This window comes from Aphidius gifuensis, linkage group LG1, assembly GCF_014905175.1.
Source record: "Aphidius gifuensis isolate YNYX2018 linkage group LG1, ASM1490517v1, whole genome shotgun sequence".
Lineage (NCBI taxonomy): Eukaryota > Metazoa > Arthropoda > Insecta > Hymenoptera > Braconidae > Aphidius > Aphidius gifuensis.
In genome coordinates this window covers 19,643,974-19,662,172 of record NC_057788.1, presented here as the reverse complement: position 1 = coordinate 19,662,172, position 18,199 = coordinate 19,643,974, and the positions used below count along the sequence as shown (strand labels likewise).

The window sequence follows — 18,199 nt, the reverse complement described above, 5'->3', positions numbered from 1 at the left end:
AAAATGTCTTTTTTTTTTTTTTTTTTCTCAAAAAGTATGCAATATAGAACAGAAATTTTTTGGAAAGCACTAGATCTTTCGAAGGAGCTACTTTTGAGCCTAATACAAAGTCTCTATGATGATAATAACTCCAAATATGATGGTTCGAAAAAAAACAAAAAACGGCGCTAACAATAACTCGTAAAAAAATCGAAATAGAGACTTCATTTTAGGTTCAAAAAATGCGTTCTTGAAAACTCTATCGCCCGCATCATGGACTTTTTCTGCTCCGAACAATAGTTTTTGAACCAAAAAAACAAAACCTTAAAATTTAAAAAAAAAAAAAAGACATTTTTTTTTTTTTCTTAAAAAGTATGCATCATAAACAAAAATTTTTTAAAAAGCACTAGATCTTTTGATGACGCTTCTTTCAAGCCTAATACGAAGTCTCCATGTTGATAATAACTCCAAATATGGCGGTCCGAAAAAATGACAAAATGGCGCCATCAATAACTCGTAAAAAAATTAAGCTAGAGACTTCGTTTTAGGCTTTAAAAATGCGTTTTTGCAAACTCTATCGCCCGCAACATGGACTTTTCCTACTCTGAACAATAGTTTTTGTAGCAGAAAATAAAAACCTTGAAATTAGAAAAAAAAAAAGATATATAAAAGATATATAATAAAAGATATATATACGACCAATGGCTTAAAAAAATTTGTGACTGACCTGTTAATTTCTTTGGCTACATTAATTGCTCAGAAATTAACAGGTAAAACACACCGATTCCTTAGCCATTCGCCAGAAGTAATAACTTTCAATTGAGCCTAATACAATGTCTCTATCTTCAGTATCCTGAAAGTTATAGCATTTTTAATCAATTTTGAAAAATTAGGCAATAAATAACTCAACGTAGAATTGGATTAAAAACTTCGTAATCGGCTCTTATTTTGCGTCTCAAAAAACTCTATCACTAAACTTATCAATAAACATAAAGATTTATTTTTGAATAGTTTTATTATCAATAAACCATAAAATTATTTAAAAACCATAATTTTATTATATCTGAAAAATTAAGATAACCATGGCCCTAGCCGGAGTATTGAAAATTTTTAATTTTCAACGGGTAACGCGGGCAACACGCCCCAACAAACGTTACCAGGTCTTTTTTGGTATTGTGATTATGATGTTGCTGTCGTATCATGTCAATAGCACTTGAATAACCACTATCTTGAGTTTTATTTGTTTATTTGACAAATTCATTTTCAATACTCATTATTTGATTAAAAATATTATAACAACCACCAGTCCAAGTCTCATGAAAATTACCAGACATTGGTATTGGATCTAGTCGTATTTTAAATTTTACTGATTTAGGATTACCAGTACCTTTATCACATGTTTCTAATAATATTTCAATGTTATTAATTGTCTCTTGAAATCCTATACAATCTAAATTACCATTTTTGCTATCTTTACGTTCACGTGGTACCACATTTTATCCACATATTATTTATTGTTGTTTGGTATTGTGATTATGATGTTGCTGTCTTATTATGTCAAGCACTTAAATAACCACTATATTTCGTATTAATTGTTTATTCAACAGATTTATTCTAGATACTCAGTATTCGTTTTAAAATAATATTATAACCACCAGTACAAGTCTCATCAAAATTATCAGACATTGGTATAGCACCTGGTCGTATTTTAATTTTTACTGATTTAGGATTATAAAAAATATAAATGTGATTTTAAATTAGACAAGATCATATTTTTGATCACGTTATGTGATTTATTTATTGATCACATTGATAGAATAATCACATAATGTGATCAAAAAGAATATAAAAGTTTTTTAAATCAAAATGTGATCAAAAAATAAATCACATAATGTGATCAAAAATATAAATGTGATTTTAAATTAAAAATAATCATTTTGTCATAATTAGTGTGAGTGCTGTGTGTGTGAGTATGCAGCTGCGCATTCATCCAGCGAATTTATGATTTAGCTCTATCTGGCGTTCGAATTTTGAATTAATTAAAAAAACAAAAACATTTTAATTCATGGCGCGTAAACACATACGGGGGTTCAGACGCCATAATGATAATAATTATCGACGCTCGATTCTCATTGGTCAACTTAAAACGTTAATAACTCAGACACAAAGCGTCGTAGACCCAAACTGTAAAAACATGTACTATTTAAAATTTTACGTACAATCTCGTAGTATACCTACTGTTCGCGACTTACGCTTCATCCTGTATACAATATATAATTTATTATATTATTTTTTATCAAATAATGAGTATTTAAAATTAATCTGTTAAATAAACAAATAATACACAAGATAATGGTTATGCAAGTGCTTGACATAATATGGCAGCAACATCATAATAACAATACCGAACAACAATAAATAATATTTGGATGAAATGTGGTACCACGTGAACGTAAAGATAGTAAAGATGGTATTTTATATTGCATAGGATTTCAAGAAACAATTAATGACATTGAAATATTATCAGAAAAATGTGACAAATGTACTAGTAATCCTAAATCAGTAAAAATTAAAATACGACCAGGTGCTATACCAATGTCTGATAATTTTGATGAGACTTGTACTGGTGGTTATAATAATATTTTTAAACAAATAATGAGTATCTAAAATAAATCTGTTAAATAAACAATTAATACACAAGATAGTAGTTATTTAAGTGCTTGACATAATACAACAGCAATATCATAATCACAATACCAAACAACAATAAATAATATATGTGGATAAAATGTATATAATATATGTGGATAAAATATATGTGGATAATATAGTAAAGATAGTAAAGATCGTATTTTAGATTGTATAGGATTTGAAGAGACAATTAATGACACTGAAATATTATCAAAAACATCTGATAAATGTACTGGTAATCCTAAATCAGTAAAATTTAAAATAGGACCAGGTGCTATACCAATGTCTGGTAATTTTCATGAGACTTGTACTGGTAGTTGTAACAATATTTTAAATCAAATATTGAGTATTTGAAATGAATCTGTCCAATAATCAAATAATACACAAGATAGTGGTTATTCAAGTGCTTGTGCTTGTTATGATCGTGTTTGTCATGATCGAAATAAATTCAAGATCTTGAATGAATTTGTAAAGGACAAAAAATGAAACATATGATTAAATATTGAATCATTCAATGAAACAACAACAACAGGAGTAAATAATAATTTAATAAATGATGTACCAAGTGGAAATCAAAATAACAACAACAATATTGATCATATATAAACAACAGCAATCATAATAGAACAAATACACGGTGGTGGTGGTGGCGGCGATGATGCACCATCATGTGTTTGTCGTTAATTCGCTCATAAAAAAGATGTTGAAAAAATCGATCAATATTTGACATTAAATTGTTTTAACATCAAATAGTTGGTTTTGTTTTGTTTTTTTTTTTTTTTTTTTTATTTAAATATTGAGGAGATAGCTACTAAATTAAAATCAAATTCATTTCCATTATAATTTGTATTAATTTTATTTATATTTTTCAGGCTCTAACATGTCAGATTACGAGGCTGAAATCGACTCAATATTCAATAATATTGAAAGCTTAAGTCATCTAAAGTTGATATATCGGGAAAATATTAAAAGATATCCCGACAAAAATCTTGAAGATAAAAGAGCAACTGAAAAAACTCTATTTCATGAATATATATACATAAAATAAAAAGTATACATGAAATAGTAATAGAAGTGTTCGGCTGACTAGTTGTTCAATAAATAAATATTTATATAAAACTAGCTGATTAACCCGGCTTTGCTCGCGGGATTAATTTGACAATTTTTGAATGTTATCATTTGTTTGAAAAAAAATGGAGCTAGCTAGCTTGAAATAATATTCCCAACTTACGGTTGAGAGCTGAATATATTTCCCGTCATTCAATTTTCGATTTTTTGGTTGCAAATGAAAGCCGGAAAAATCATCTATTCCCATGAATTTTCTAGAATTTTCGTGCTCATTTTTTTTTTAGATAATTGATATCAAAACTGAAAACTTCAACACCTAGGAATAGGTACAGAACACATATTAACGCTTGTAGTTGAAAGAATTTCTATCAATTATTGCTGAGTCAACTATCAATTTGTTCTACTTAACAATACGGATTATTAAAGCAATTATAGATCCTTTTTCTCCTAGGGATTCAGTGGACGTATAATTTTAAATGGTGCTGTTCCTTGTTTCTCTGCTGTAGTAGTATGTGTGTGTCTATCCAGATAGATTACAGACACATATACTCCTAAGAACCTGCTAGTATAGTGGTTATACTTTGGACAGGGGGGCATTGAGAATATTTTCTATAACCATATGTAGAATACCCCTCTCGGACCCAAACTTTGTTAGACAATGGAATTTACTTTCAACCTTAATTATTTGAATAAAATTAACTTTTTTTGAAGGAAATAATACGGTATAATGATAATTATTAAATAATTTCGCACTGCCATTTTTATTATCATTAAAGACAGAATTAATGGAAAATCTAAATCAAGGTTATCCATTAAATAAATTAGTACGTACTCACTGACTGAATTTTATTATTCTTAACGTTAAAAATATTTTTTTATTTTAATACACAGTTGATTTTATATTAACATAACACATTTCCTTTGAACCGAATATTTACCAAAGTTTTTAAGCTTGCCCTGGTAGAAATATTTTTCCAACTTTTTCCAACTTTCTCCGCCTTTTTTCCAACTTTCTCCACCTTTTGTCCAACTTTCTCTACTTTTTTACGAAAATGACCCATGGTTCGAAAAAAGTTGGAAAAAAATTGGAGTAAATTTTTAGTTGGAAACAAGTTGGAGTAAATTTCAGGTTGGAGAAATGGCGGAAAAAAGTTGGAAAAAAGTTGAAGTAAATTTTTGGTTGGAGAAAGGTTGGAGAAATTTATCCACCATTTCTCCAACCATGGGTCATTTTCGTAAAGAGGTAAAGAAATGGCGGAAAAAAGTTGGAAGAAAGTTGGAGAAATATTTGTACCAGGGTGCATCTTTATTTTGACCTACACTTCTATTAATCTATCGGCTTGATGATTTCTAAGCTAGTTGGTTTAAAAATATTATTGTTAATTTTTTTTCAATTTTTTGATTATGTTAAAACGCAAATAGATAAATCATTTGGGACTATAGGGCGTTATCTCTTTTTTTTCAACTCTGTGATTGTATCTATAAGTGCATAGCAGCCACTACCGAAGCGCCGCTTGTTGACTTGGGTGCATAACGGGCTATAATTAATAACTCGGTTGTTTATTAAGATAGGAAATTGAATAAACGCCTATAACGATCTGCGAGATAAGCTCTTTTATTTAAAAAAAAAATCACGATGATCGGTTGGGCAGTTGCTGAGATTATTTTTAATTTGGCTTTGCTTGGGATTATTTTTACAATTTGAAAGATGTTATCATTTGTTTAAAAGAATTAAAGACTTGCTAGCTCTAAATAATATTCCTATTCCAAACTTGAGGTTGAAAGTTAAATAAATTTCCCGTTATTTAATTTTCGATTTTTTGGTGGCAAATAAAAGTGTATTTTTTTTTAATTTTCCTGCTAGTTTTTTTTTTAGATAATGAATGTCAAAGTTGACAACTTCAACACATAAGAATAGGGGCAGAATACATATTTACGCTTGTCATTAAAAAAATTTTTACTACTACTATTTTTTTAATTATCAGTTCGTTTTTCTTTACAATGCGGATTACATACTATTGGATCCAAACTTTGTTTGACGATGGGGTTTACTTTCAACCTTAATTATTTGAATGAAATTTTCTTTTTCAATATTTTGAATGAATTAATAATGTATGATATGAATAATTAAATAATTTCGCGTTGTCATTTTCATTATCATTCAAAACAGAATAGGAAATCTAAACCAAGGTTATCCAACAAAGAAATTATTATGTACTGACGGACTGAATTTCATTATTTTGAACGTTAACATTTTCATTTTATTACACATTTTCTATTGATAACACATTTCATTTAAACCGAATATTTACCAAAATTTTTAAGCTTGTTTTGACCTACACTTTTTTTTATCTATCGGCCTGATAATTCTTAAGCTAATATTATTGTTAATTTTTTTTCAATTTTTCGATTATGTTTAAATGCAAATAGATAAATCATGTGGGACTATTGGGAAACGCACAATTCACCACGACGTCTGGTGGTAAATTTCTGGAAACTACGTCTTCCAGTCATTCGTATGTGGTATACACAGTATATATGCTAAATTATTAAACAAATAATATTTTTACAAATAGTTTGAAATGTCTGGTACAAAATTTTCACCAAAACTGATTAAAAAAAAAAAAAAACAAGACTTTACGTTTCTGGGTGCAACAGTTATTCCAGGAGAAATAGAGATCTGAGTTTCTATGCATTTTCGAGGTTAGACAAACAACAACCTGTCAAAGTAAAATCACATTTTGATAATATATCAAGTGGCAAACACATGATACTCATCACTTGAATCAATTTTTACACCAATACTCGTAATATGTTCCGCATATATAATACGATTTTCTTCAAGGAAATTTCGTGAGGAATTCGTTTTTCGTGCCCATGAAAGTATATGCTCAATAGTTAATAACATTTTTTTAATAAACAATAAAATTCTATGCTAATAAGATATACTTGACTGGAAGTCATTAGTTTCTTTTTTTGCCAACTGCTTACAGCGATTGGCCACGCCCACAGTGCGTTTCCCAATAGCGCGTTCTCTCTCTTTTTCCACCTCTGTGATTGTATGAGTGTTTTTTTTTTTTTTTATTTAATGAACACTAGGGACAAAGCCCTATGGTTCGTCAACATAGTTACAAGAGATACAAACATGATAAAGTAAAAATAACTAGTTACAAAGGTTACCAGTATAAAAGGTAAAACACACAGCAAAAAAAATACAAACATCTTAAGGTTTAATAGAACATGGCACTATCAAAGCAGCTAGTGTAATACCCAGCCGTTTAGATTAAGAGAATACCAAGTGGTAAACTTCTATCGCAGAGGGCGCTTAGAATATATTAAGTCTTACTTACAACTCTAGTTTACATTGCTTTCTCTGCTTATCACAAATTTAGGTATAAAAGATGTGTATGAGTAATGAAGTAAGAAGTGATCTTTCTTCAGGTGAGCAAATGTACAGTGATTACTAAACTAAGTAATTAACATTAACAATATAATATATGTCTATAAACTCTCTTCTCTCAGTCTTAACCATAAGTAATAAGAAAATATAGAGAGGTGCATTTAGTAGCTCCCCCTTAGTTAACTATTATCTTATAGTCTAATTTGAGGTAGAAATCTAAAAGTCTAAAAGATCCTGCCACCACGCATGCGCATATGCCTGTATACCCATACGGCGTGACAGTAACGATCACATAAAATATTTAGTTGCTTAACTTATTTATATAATGAGCTTTTAAAAAAGTAAAAAAAGTAAATATAGTTTTCTCAAATATAAATGTCAATATTTTTTATGAATCTTGCTAAACAGGAGATAGTATGTATATTTCTTAACATTAATAAATTTTCGACGAGACAAGGAAGGACACCGTGAATATTGCAAATATCCCTAGTTAATTTCTTACGTTGATCTTCAAATCTTTTACATTGCCAAAAAACGTGATTCGAGCTCTCTTCTTCTTCTCCACAATCGCAAATAGGAGAATTGACAATATTAAATCTATTTAAACTCTGTTTTAGTGACGTGTGACCGCTTCTTAATCTATTCAATGAAACAATTACTCTACGATCAAGATTAAGGGAGTGGAACCACCTCTTTCTTTTCTCTTGGAAGTAATTGTTAATGTAAAAAACTCCTTTGCTCTCCCCACTTTCTCTACACCAACTAAAAAATTCATCAAACAATTTCTGTTTCCAAAAACTCTTGAAGTCTTGTCTACTAACTCCAATCTGTGAGTCTCTTCCATTCTTCACTGCATCCTTAGCCAGTTTATCAACTCTCTCATTACCTTCTATCCCTTTGTGACCTGGGATCCAAACTAACTTAACTGCTTTGTCAACCTTCTCGAGTTCTTCTAACTGGTGTTTAATTTTAGCTATGATCCAAGGGCTCTTGCCCGGATAGTAGTGTGATTGCAAGGCCATTAGTAAACTTTTAGAGTCCGAAAAAATAGTAAAGAAATCTCCTTCCTTTTTCTCAATTAACGATAGAGTCTCAGACAGTGCCATAGCTTCCGTGGTAAAAATTGACCCTACGCTTGGGCATCTAAAAGAAAAGGATTCTCCTAGATTATTAATCGTGGCTAAACCATTAAATTTAAGGTCCGGTGACTTGGACCCATCCGTGTACCAGCATTGTGACGAATTTAAATCATAAGAAAAAATATTATTGAACAACCTATTATTTTTCGGCAGGTCATTTGATTGCAAGTCGTGACCTATGTCTAAGGAAATTGATGGTACATAAAAATATGAGCTGTATGGATATTTATAACATAGTGTCTTGTTTGATGATTCTAGCCAGTGACTAATCTTGTATAATTCATTATAGTTTTCTAAAAAAGGAATTTTACCAATTTTATTGACATAAGTAGGAGAGTCTTGTTTCTCTGCCAGATTCTCTAGAATGCCTATTACTTCATGAGATTCATTAGTGAAAGTACGTGTTAGAAAATTTCTGCATAAATAATTAAACCGAAGAAATAGGGGTGGTTCTTTTGATTCTGCTAATAGTATATTGGTTGGAGTTGAGGAACGAAACCCCAATGCCGCCCTAATTGCTCTAAATTGTATCCTGTCTAACTTACCAAAACATTTCTTGTCTAAATTATGAAAAAAAATACTACCATATTCTATTCTTGACCTTATAAGAGCAATATACAAATTCATAAGCAAATCCGGGTCAGCACCCCACCAAGTGTGGCGTAGACAGCTAATTGTTTTTAGAGGACTTTGACAATTTTTCCAAACATTATTTATATGTGGTACCCAAGTTAAAGCCGAGCCTAATATTAATCCCAAAAATTTGACCATTTTACAATTTTTAATAATTACATCCCCTATTTCAATTTCCCACCATTGAGATGTATTCTTCCCGAGGCCTACGTTGTACAAATATTTATTTTTATGACTGAATATGCAAAAATTAGTTTTTTCCCGAGCCAAACTCAAACCTAAGCTATTTAAAGTTCTTTCAACACTAACCAAAACATTTTCTATTTCATTGAATCCTCTAGGAGGCACTAGGTTAGAGTATAAGGCAACGTCATCTGCATACTGTATCATTTTAACTTTTCCAGAACAGGAGTTGTCGAGGTCACTTACGTATATCGCATAGAGTAACGGGCTAAGGACACTGCCTTGTGGTAGACCTTTATAGGCCCATAGACATTTATCAATGTCTCCAAATTTAAAATTGATTTTACGAAAAGAGACTAGATTATGTATGAAATTAAGGGTTAATGCAGGAAAATTAAGGGCTCGTAATTTTTCAATGAGAATGTCTGATAGTACGTTATCATAAGCTGATTTAACATCAAGGAACACTGCTGCTAAAGCACTGTCTGATTGGAAAGCTTGGATAATTTCTCCATAAATAATGGATAAATTGTCTATACAAGATTTTTCTTTTCTGAAGCCAAATTGAGAAGACGGTAGTTTTTTATTGTATTCCAGCCACCAATTAATTCTATTGTACAGCATTTTTTCAAAGATTTTGTTTAGACATGGAGCTAAAGATATTGGACGATATTTGTGTTTGTCGTTTTTAGGGATAAAAAAAACTAGATAATCTTTCCATTCTTCTGGAAATTTTTGTGAAAGAAAAAATTCATTAAATAACTCTAATAAAATGGTCGAGGCTTCCTCTGGTAACTCTGAAATGATTTTATAATCGATTCCATCAAGTCCAGGGCTTGACTTTAAATTGAGCTTGGAGATGGCAAAGGAATACTCCAGTTTAGTGAAAGGTAAATCAAGAAAAGGGTCACCGTCAGCATTGTCAAAGTTAGGAGGAGGTTTAGGAGCCCAAGGTGGGCATAAGTTTTCAATAAGTCCATTTACATTTTTTATTTTTTCATCTGAGTATTCGTTTTGATTGTCTTTGAACGACCATCGATTATTAAGGAGGTTATACACAAATTCATTGCGGGTGTTGCGGGGAGCTTCTGACGTCACAGTCTCAAGTGAAACTTGGCTACACTGTAAAATAATAAAATGTAAAGCGCCTGCGCCCCGTATACAATATATGGGATTGCGGGTATGTGTGTGTGTTTGAACATGCCATACGTTGCCACATCTAATTTTTGTAAAGTTTATAATTAATTTCTCATTAATTGACCGATCAACATATGAAAATTTTTCGCGCAATTAATAAAACTCGGTTTCTAGTATATGTGTGATTTTTTTCAAGACTTTTTCATCATTTTTTCTATCCGAAAAAAATGGTTGAAATCTCCATAAGAGCCAATGTTAAATATTATTTTCAATAATTAATTACAAAAAATTTAACCGATCAACATAAGAAAATAATTATACCGTTGTATTCAGAATGAAAAGATCTACTTGTATACAAAATTTCAGAACATTCTCATTATATTTTTTAAAAAAAGAGTAATTTGTGTATAACCTCCTTAAAGCCTTTAACTACCCTCCAGATACGTGAGGGGTCACTATTTTTACTCAAACTATCTACAAACTTTACAAAGTTCTCTTTTTTAATTTTTTTAAGGCCATTTGTGGCTTTACAGGCTGCTCTGCGATACTCAAGAAAGTTATCACGAGTAGAAGATAATCGAAATTTACATAATGCTGCTTTTCTTAACCTTACTAACTTGTCACATTCATCATTCCACCAAGGAGCAGGTGGAGCTGAACGATTATTTTTCTGTTGGACCCTGGGAATCCCATGAGGTCTAGGATTTTGTTTACCACGAGGAGTGGCTTCTGCCACCGCAGAGGAAATTAAGGCAACAAGGTCTGAGTACCTGGTTAAAGCATTTATAGAATTGTCAAACCGAGATCTATTGAGAGTAATTTTAGAAAGAATTTTATCGTAAAATAAATTCCAGTCTGTTTTAGTAGTGTGTAGCCGGCGAGATTTTCCTTTCATGAAAGAATTCGGTACGTAAGAAGCGTTAATATCAATATGAATGGGATAATGATCACTACCCCACGAATCTGTATCTACTGACCAGTCCACAGAGAGGCTTAAAGACTCGTTGACAAAGCATAGATCTATAGATGATTCCCTACCCAATGAGGAGTGAAAAGTGGAAGAGCCTTTGTTCCCAAGGCAAATGTCCAAGTTTTCAATGCAATCCCACAATACATTCCCAACCTCACAGATCCGTTTATCCCCCCAAACAGTATGGTGGGCATTAAAGTCACCAGCAATCAAAAAATTTCCCAAGAATTGATCAAAAAATTGGTTCCACTGAAGTCTATTAATTTTAGGAGAGGTTGGTGGTCTGTAAACAGAGACCAGAGACACAGGCCTCTCATCGCCGTCAAAGATTTCCACCCCACATACCTCCAGGCTCCCATTGCAATCGAATAGAGCTCGAATCACTTTATATTTTATGCTATTTCTAATAAGGATAGCTACTCCTCCCCCTCTCTTGTCAGTTCTGTCCTTCCTTATGTCGTCAAATCCTTTCAAGTATAAATTGTCTTTGGGTGATAACCATGTTTCTGAAAGTAAAAAAATATCAATATTGGCACATTTATTATTAATCTCTGGTAATCTACGTAAAATACTCTTAGCGTTCCATTGTACAACCCGTATATGACGATTATTTTGTAGATTGGACATTGTTGTTGCTCTTCAACTTCTGATTCAGTTCAATAGCCTTCCAGATGTTACTGAGAAGACTACCAACATCATCAGTTTCTTGTAGTACCCCTTGAATACGTTGTAAAGCTTCCCTGGCTTCTTTTGACAGTTCTTTTGATGCTCCTTGGTTCATTAGAGATGTAGTACCAGGTCCCCTTGAGAACCATCTGTTGACTGGTTGCACTTGTTTGTTGCCCAAATAGGGAAATTGGTTAAGACCTAACCCTGGCATTTGAGCACGTTGATTATTCCCTCCATTTAAAACAATTCTTTTAGCTGATAAGTATGGTAGATTTTCAAAGGCCATTACTCTTTTAATTGCTGCTTCTTTTTGGTATTCAGTACAACTTCTATCAAGTGTTGAGTGAGCTTCAGGACAGTTCAAGCACTTTGGAGTATTTTGACATTTCTCACCTTTAGATGTATGCTTTGCTTCTGCACATGTGAGGCATTTTTCTTCTTTCCTACAAAACTTACTAAAGTGACCCAGTGATCCACACTTATAACATAAACGTACACTTCCAATGAATGGCTTAACAAACACCCAAGTACGCCAGATCCGAATATTATCTGGCAGATAGTCGCCTTTAAAGGTGATGACCACTGATTCTGAGGGTTCCCTTTCTCTTGTTGCTCTATTTCTGGTTCCTAATCTATAGCACGACTCAACTCTAATATTGGCATTACTCTTTTGAATTTCTTCAACCAATTCCTCATCAGGGATATCACGAGGAATGTCCCGAATTACCCCTTTACGAGCTGTTTTGTAATTAGGAATGTGCAGTTTAAATTCTAGTTCTGCCATTACACTATTATTCAAAGAGCCATTAGCATCAGACCACTTGTTAAATATTACTTCCCATGAATTGAACGCATATTTTCTGACTTCTTCAAAGTTAATCTTAGCATTTTCCAGTTGTCTGGAAATGCCAATTTCATTTCAGGGTTTTTTACTGTTTGCCTCGTTTTTTGGTTTAAATTCAAGCATTACTATAAATGGACCTTTTGAGTGTCTGTCATATTTTACCGTGACAGGAGTACTCGTTTGGGCCATTGCTTGTTTGTTGTTGTTGATGTTATTATTGAGATTTACACTGTTTGTTTTGCCTTGGCCTGATAAATGAGTGTAAAGCACCCACTACCAAAGCGCCGCCTGTTGCCTCTGCCGCGTAACAGGCTATTATTTATAATAAATAATAACTTGGTTGTTTATTAAGATATGAAATCGAATGAACGCCGATCACGATCTCCGTGATAAGCTCTTTGATTTAAAGAAAAAATCACAATGATCGGTTCGGTAGTTGCTGAGAACATTAGCAACGAAGTTTTTCATTTTCACATGTGAAAATGCATTTATATATATAGATTATAATATTCTGTGTTAAGTTTTTGAATTAGAATTATATTTACATAGACCCTTAATATTATAACTAATCAATAAATTTAAAAATTTCTATCATAATTGTTGATGACTGAATGAACATAATAGTTCACTATCGGAAGGAGAGCGAAAAAGACAACTAGTCAAAAATATATTAATGCAACGAGAGATCTTTCAATTACTATTCATTAGAATTACTAAAGAAGTTTCACTTCCCTGTGCGTACAATCACACACATCTTTTTTTTTTAAATTAATTTTAATTAATTTTTTTTTAATTAATAATCAATCAATCAATTATTGTGAAAAATCAACAAAGTTAGTAGACAGTTAAATATATATAATTGTAAAAAAGTGAAACAGAAGTTACTCAAAAAATATAATTGTTTTTTTTTTTTTTAATATAAAAATAAAATAATCAAATACAATTTTTTATCTCTCTACATAATATGTTTTTTTGGCTTCAGTAGGCTTTTGCCTGGCGCATACTATGAATAAATAAATTTAAAAAATGAAAATTATCCACACTGCAGAAAAATTTTCAACACATGTGATGTCTGAAAAAGCTTTTTGAAGCAAAAGAGCCATCAGATTTTTTCTTTTTTTTTTCTTTTTCTCTTAATTTTAATTGATTTACATGAGTGAGTACTCGTAAATGAATATATCGATTCACGAGTAAATCAATAGAATTACAAGATTTACATTTTTGAAAAGGATAAGGAGCATATTGATGAACGATGTACTTTGAATGATGTTCTAGAAGAGAATGTCTCAAACAAGTATGCAAATGATATTGCAGCTGTGACTCTACTGAAAAAATATATTCAACAATTTTTGCTTTTGCTTGATGCAATGAACCTTGATTTAAAAGTTTTGTGTACAACATAAAATTAATTCCATCATCATTACTATCAGATTATCAATGCAATTTCTATACAAATGTTCTTTTCGAAAAATATCAAACATTGCACAACCAATCAAATTATTAATAACATTTTGCTCAATTGGATCCGATATTGGTTCAAGTTCACTTGCATTTTTTTCTCCTCTGTCAACACATTGTTTAATATTATCAGAACTCTCATCTATTTCAACTATTTTTGTAGTTCTTTTTTTATTAAAAAATGAAACATAATGCTGAGCCTTGTCAGGATCATAATTTCTTTTGTTTTTAGAAAAATCAACAAACTGACAAACTGTTATCAATCGAAGACAATGTTTTAACTGCAAAACTGTTGGATTAGTATTGCCATGACGTCTTATTGTTGAAAATAAATTTTCAAGATAGCATCTTGGTTGAATCTTGAAGTTAAAACATATTTATATCCAGATGAAATTAAATCATGTGTCAAACAAATAGCATTTTGAGTCGAAAGTTTTATCCCAGTTTGTACTGGCTTCCAGGTTCCACCAATATTGATAAACTGCATTACAAATAAAACCAAAAAGCACCATGAAATTGCAATAAAATAAAATATTTTTATTTATATACCTGAATTTTCCTGTTTATTTTTTTTAAATCTCCTAACATTGTTGATGAGCTACATAAACTGAAGATTGATTTGTCTTCAGTTTATAATAATCTAGTTTTTTTTTTTTTTTTTCGGGTAAGATTTCCCAGTGGTATGTCATGAAACACTTCACAAGTAATATTAATAAATTAGTATTGTCATTTATTTTGTTGTAAACAAATTATAACTAAAAATTTTAAATTCAATGCTTACTAGCTCCTTGTTCAAACTCCAATTGTTTTTGCAGCTCAAATTCGTCAAGCAACAAAATGCAGTCATCTTGGGTTGACGATGTATGTGATTGCATTTTTTTTTCTAACAAAGGTACAAGATCCGATAAAAAGCCAGGATCAAAATTGAAATTACTTACTGCCCTACAAACAGTAGAGTAACTAGGTAAAGGAATTTTAAGCTGGTTCTGGATAAATTGATAACCTTTCCAACCAACTAAAAATAAGGAAAAATTTAATATGTTTTATTTTTAAATAATTTGCTAAGTTCTTACTTGCAAAACGCAACTGGACTGCTGACTTGACTAACTGTGGGCTCCAGTACCGTTCATTGTCGTTGGATAACTCAATTAAAAGATTTTTCAAAAAAGAACTGTTATCAAAAACATTAAAAAGCCTGTTTAATTTATTTTCAATTTTTTCTCGTTGTTGTTCTGACTTTACTCTTTTTTCTTGTTCAACTCGCAATTCACCTTCCAATCCAATATTCATTTTCTTCAAGCTTTCTACTTCCTTGCTTAAACTCGAAATTTCATGTCGATGAAGACGATGTTGATCTTGAAGCATTAAATTCAATTTAATAACTTCTTGATTATATTTGTTGATTAATTCTGCTTGTAATTCATCAGCAGGAATTGATGAAACACTATTTAAAGTATCAGGATAAACATTATGAGTAAAAATTGATACTGAATGTTCCTTATCCAAGTTTATAAGTGGCAATTCAATCTGCTGCTCATCACTTGGTACAGATTTGGTATTATCAGACTTTGGTAACTCAGATAAACTCATTGGGTTGTCAGTGGTACATTCATCTATGATTTCATCACTCACATTAGGCAATGAACTGGATAAAGATTCATCTAAGTCCATTGTTGACAACTGGTTAAGTGATTCACATGAAGTCCAACTAGCATCATGTACTAAAAAAAAATAATTATTAAAGTTTTTTAATCAAGACAACTTCACTAAAGATAAAAATTAATGTTTATTCTTACTGGTGTTACTTTTATCTTGGTGGTCTTTACTCAAATAATCTGTCAAAACATCACCAAATAAAGTTGGCACTGCATTTGGTTTTAATTTTTTTAAGCCATCCTGACGGTGTTGTTCATATTGAGATTCATCAAAATGGAGCTTGATAAATATTTTTGTAAATATTAATATTTTAACTTGTAAACTGATAATTTTAATCAGAAAAAAAAAATTATCTGAAGAAATAAACTTACCTCACATAACCTTGAGCTTGGTTTTATTTGGCTCACACCAGCAGCAGTAGCCCATATTTGACGGCGATCTGGATCTCTAGGGAAAGCCTTGAGTATTGTGGTTCCTTTTGATTGTTTTTTACCACAGCCAATTGCACAACATTGAGTTACCATATTTATTTTGTAAATTAATAATTAAATTTTCAATTGGAAATTTTTTTGACATGCCATACACTGTTTGTAATGTTTGTCCCAGGTCAACTTTTTTTAAAATTAATTAAATAAAAATTTAAAATTAATTGCCTAATTAAAGTCCTACGGCGCATGCGCGTAGATTTTTTTTTCTATAGTAGGTGCTTTCTTTTGTGTATTTATTTTTTTTCACTTTAATGCGCATGATCATGCACATGCGTATGTCATGCAAAATTGAGGAAAGAGTAGTGGCGTCGAAACAAATAATCCTTAAAAAATAAGAATTAAAACATGGCTGATCCAGCTCCTTATGTCCTACGCTGTTGCAATCTGACTTTCTGCCGACTGCGCATTTAAATGCGCATGCGTGAAAATAAACAGGAAAAAAAAATAAACACCCAAAAGAAAGCACCTAATGTATCATTAGGTGCTTTCTTTTGTGTATTTATTTTTGTACACTCTAATGCGCATGATCATGCACATGCGCCTGTCATGCAAACTTGATGGAAGAACAGTGGCGTCAAACAAATAATTCTTGAAAAATAAAAATTGAAACATCAGCAGTCCAATTCACAGGGCAAATTTTTTACAATTTAGGGCTTTTTTTTGCCGCTAATGGCGCTTGTCAAATTTTTTTTATATAGATTTCACATACAAAAGCTCTACAAGCGCCGCCAGTAGAGGAAAAAAGCCCTAAATTGTAATGCCCTGTGAATTGGACTATAGGTGCTTTCTTTTGTGTATTAATTTTTTTTCACGTTAATGCGCATGATCATGCACATGCGTATGTCATGCAAACTTGAAGAGAGAACAGTGGCGTCGAACAAATAATTTTTAAAAAATAAGAATTAAAACATGGCTGATCCAGCCCCTCATGCCCTACGCTGTTGTAAACTGACTTTTTGCTGACTGCGCATTTAACTGCGCATGCGTAAAAATAAACAGGAAAAAAAATAAATACACAAAAGAAAGCACCTATTAGTAGTGGGGAATAGCATCAAACATGGCTGACCACGCATGCGCACTGAGTCATGCGACGACCTTATCTCAGCCGTCTATTAATAGGTGCTTTCTTTTGGGTGTTTATTTTTTTTCACTTCAATGCGCATGATCATGCACATGCGTATGTCATGCAAAATTGAAGAGAGAGCAGTGGCGTCAAAACAAATAATTCTTAAAAAATAAGAATTAAAACATGGCTGAAGAATTAAATCCAGCTCCTTATGTCCTTCGCTGTTGCAATCTGATTTTTTGCCGACTGCGCATTCAACTGCGCATGCGCGAAAATAAACAGGAAAAAAAATAAACACCCAAAAGAAAGCACCTAATCTACAGCAGTCCAATTCACAGGGCATTACAATTTAGGGCTTTTTTCCTCTACTGACGGCGCTTGTGAAGCTTTTGTATATAAAATCTATATAAAAAAACTTTTACAAGCGCCATCAGCGGCAAAAAATAGCCCTAAATTGTAAAAAATTTGCCCTGTGAATTGGACTGCGGACCTTGAGGTGTGTTCGTTCACTATTACGCACGGAGCGTATGCAAGGAAGCGCTAGAGTCGTGCGGTCATTTGAAGAAACTTTAGTAACTAAAATTTACTATTTATTTATTGTTATTTATTTTTTCTAGCTCTTTCGTTCTCTTTATTCATCAATAATTGGTAATTTGTTCTTGCGTGTTAGAAAAAATTATTAAATTAACAAAATAAACACAATGACTGAAAATAACGAATGCGTCGGTAAATTTTAGTTGCTAAAGATTCATTAAATGACCGCACGACTCTAGCGCTTCCTTGCATAACGCTCCGTGCGTACGCTCGATGTGAAAAGT

The 18,199-nt window shown here is 31.7% G+C and overlaps 1 protein-coding gene and 1 pseudogene across 1 annotated transcript; both read right to left on the bottom strand.

Annotated features, from left to right (window-relative positions):
* Positions 1-10,218: 10,218 nt before the first annotated feature.
* Positions 10,219-12,946, bottom strand: LOC122850935 (annotated as a pseudogene).
* A 1,854-nt stretch (positions 12,947-14,800) lies between these two features.
* Positions 14,801-16,484, bottom strand: LOC122850925. The gene is made up of 5 exons (XM_044149976.1): positions 16,199-16,484; positions 15,968-16,106; positions 15,245-15,892; positions 14,953-15,186; positions 14,801-14,866 (listed from the first exon to the last, which is right to left on the bottom strand). The coding sequence occupies exons 1-5, from the start codon at positions 16,349-16,351 to the stop codon at positions 14,802-14,804; spliced, it is 1,239 nt and encodes a 412-aa protein (XP_044005911.1). The 5' UTR covers positions 16,352-16,484; the 3' UTR covers position 14,801.
* Between the last annotated feature and the right edge of the window lie 1,715 nt (positions 16,485-18,199).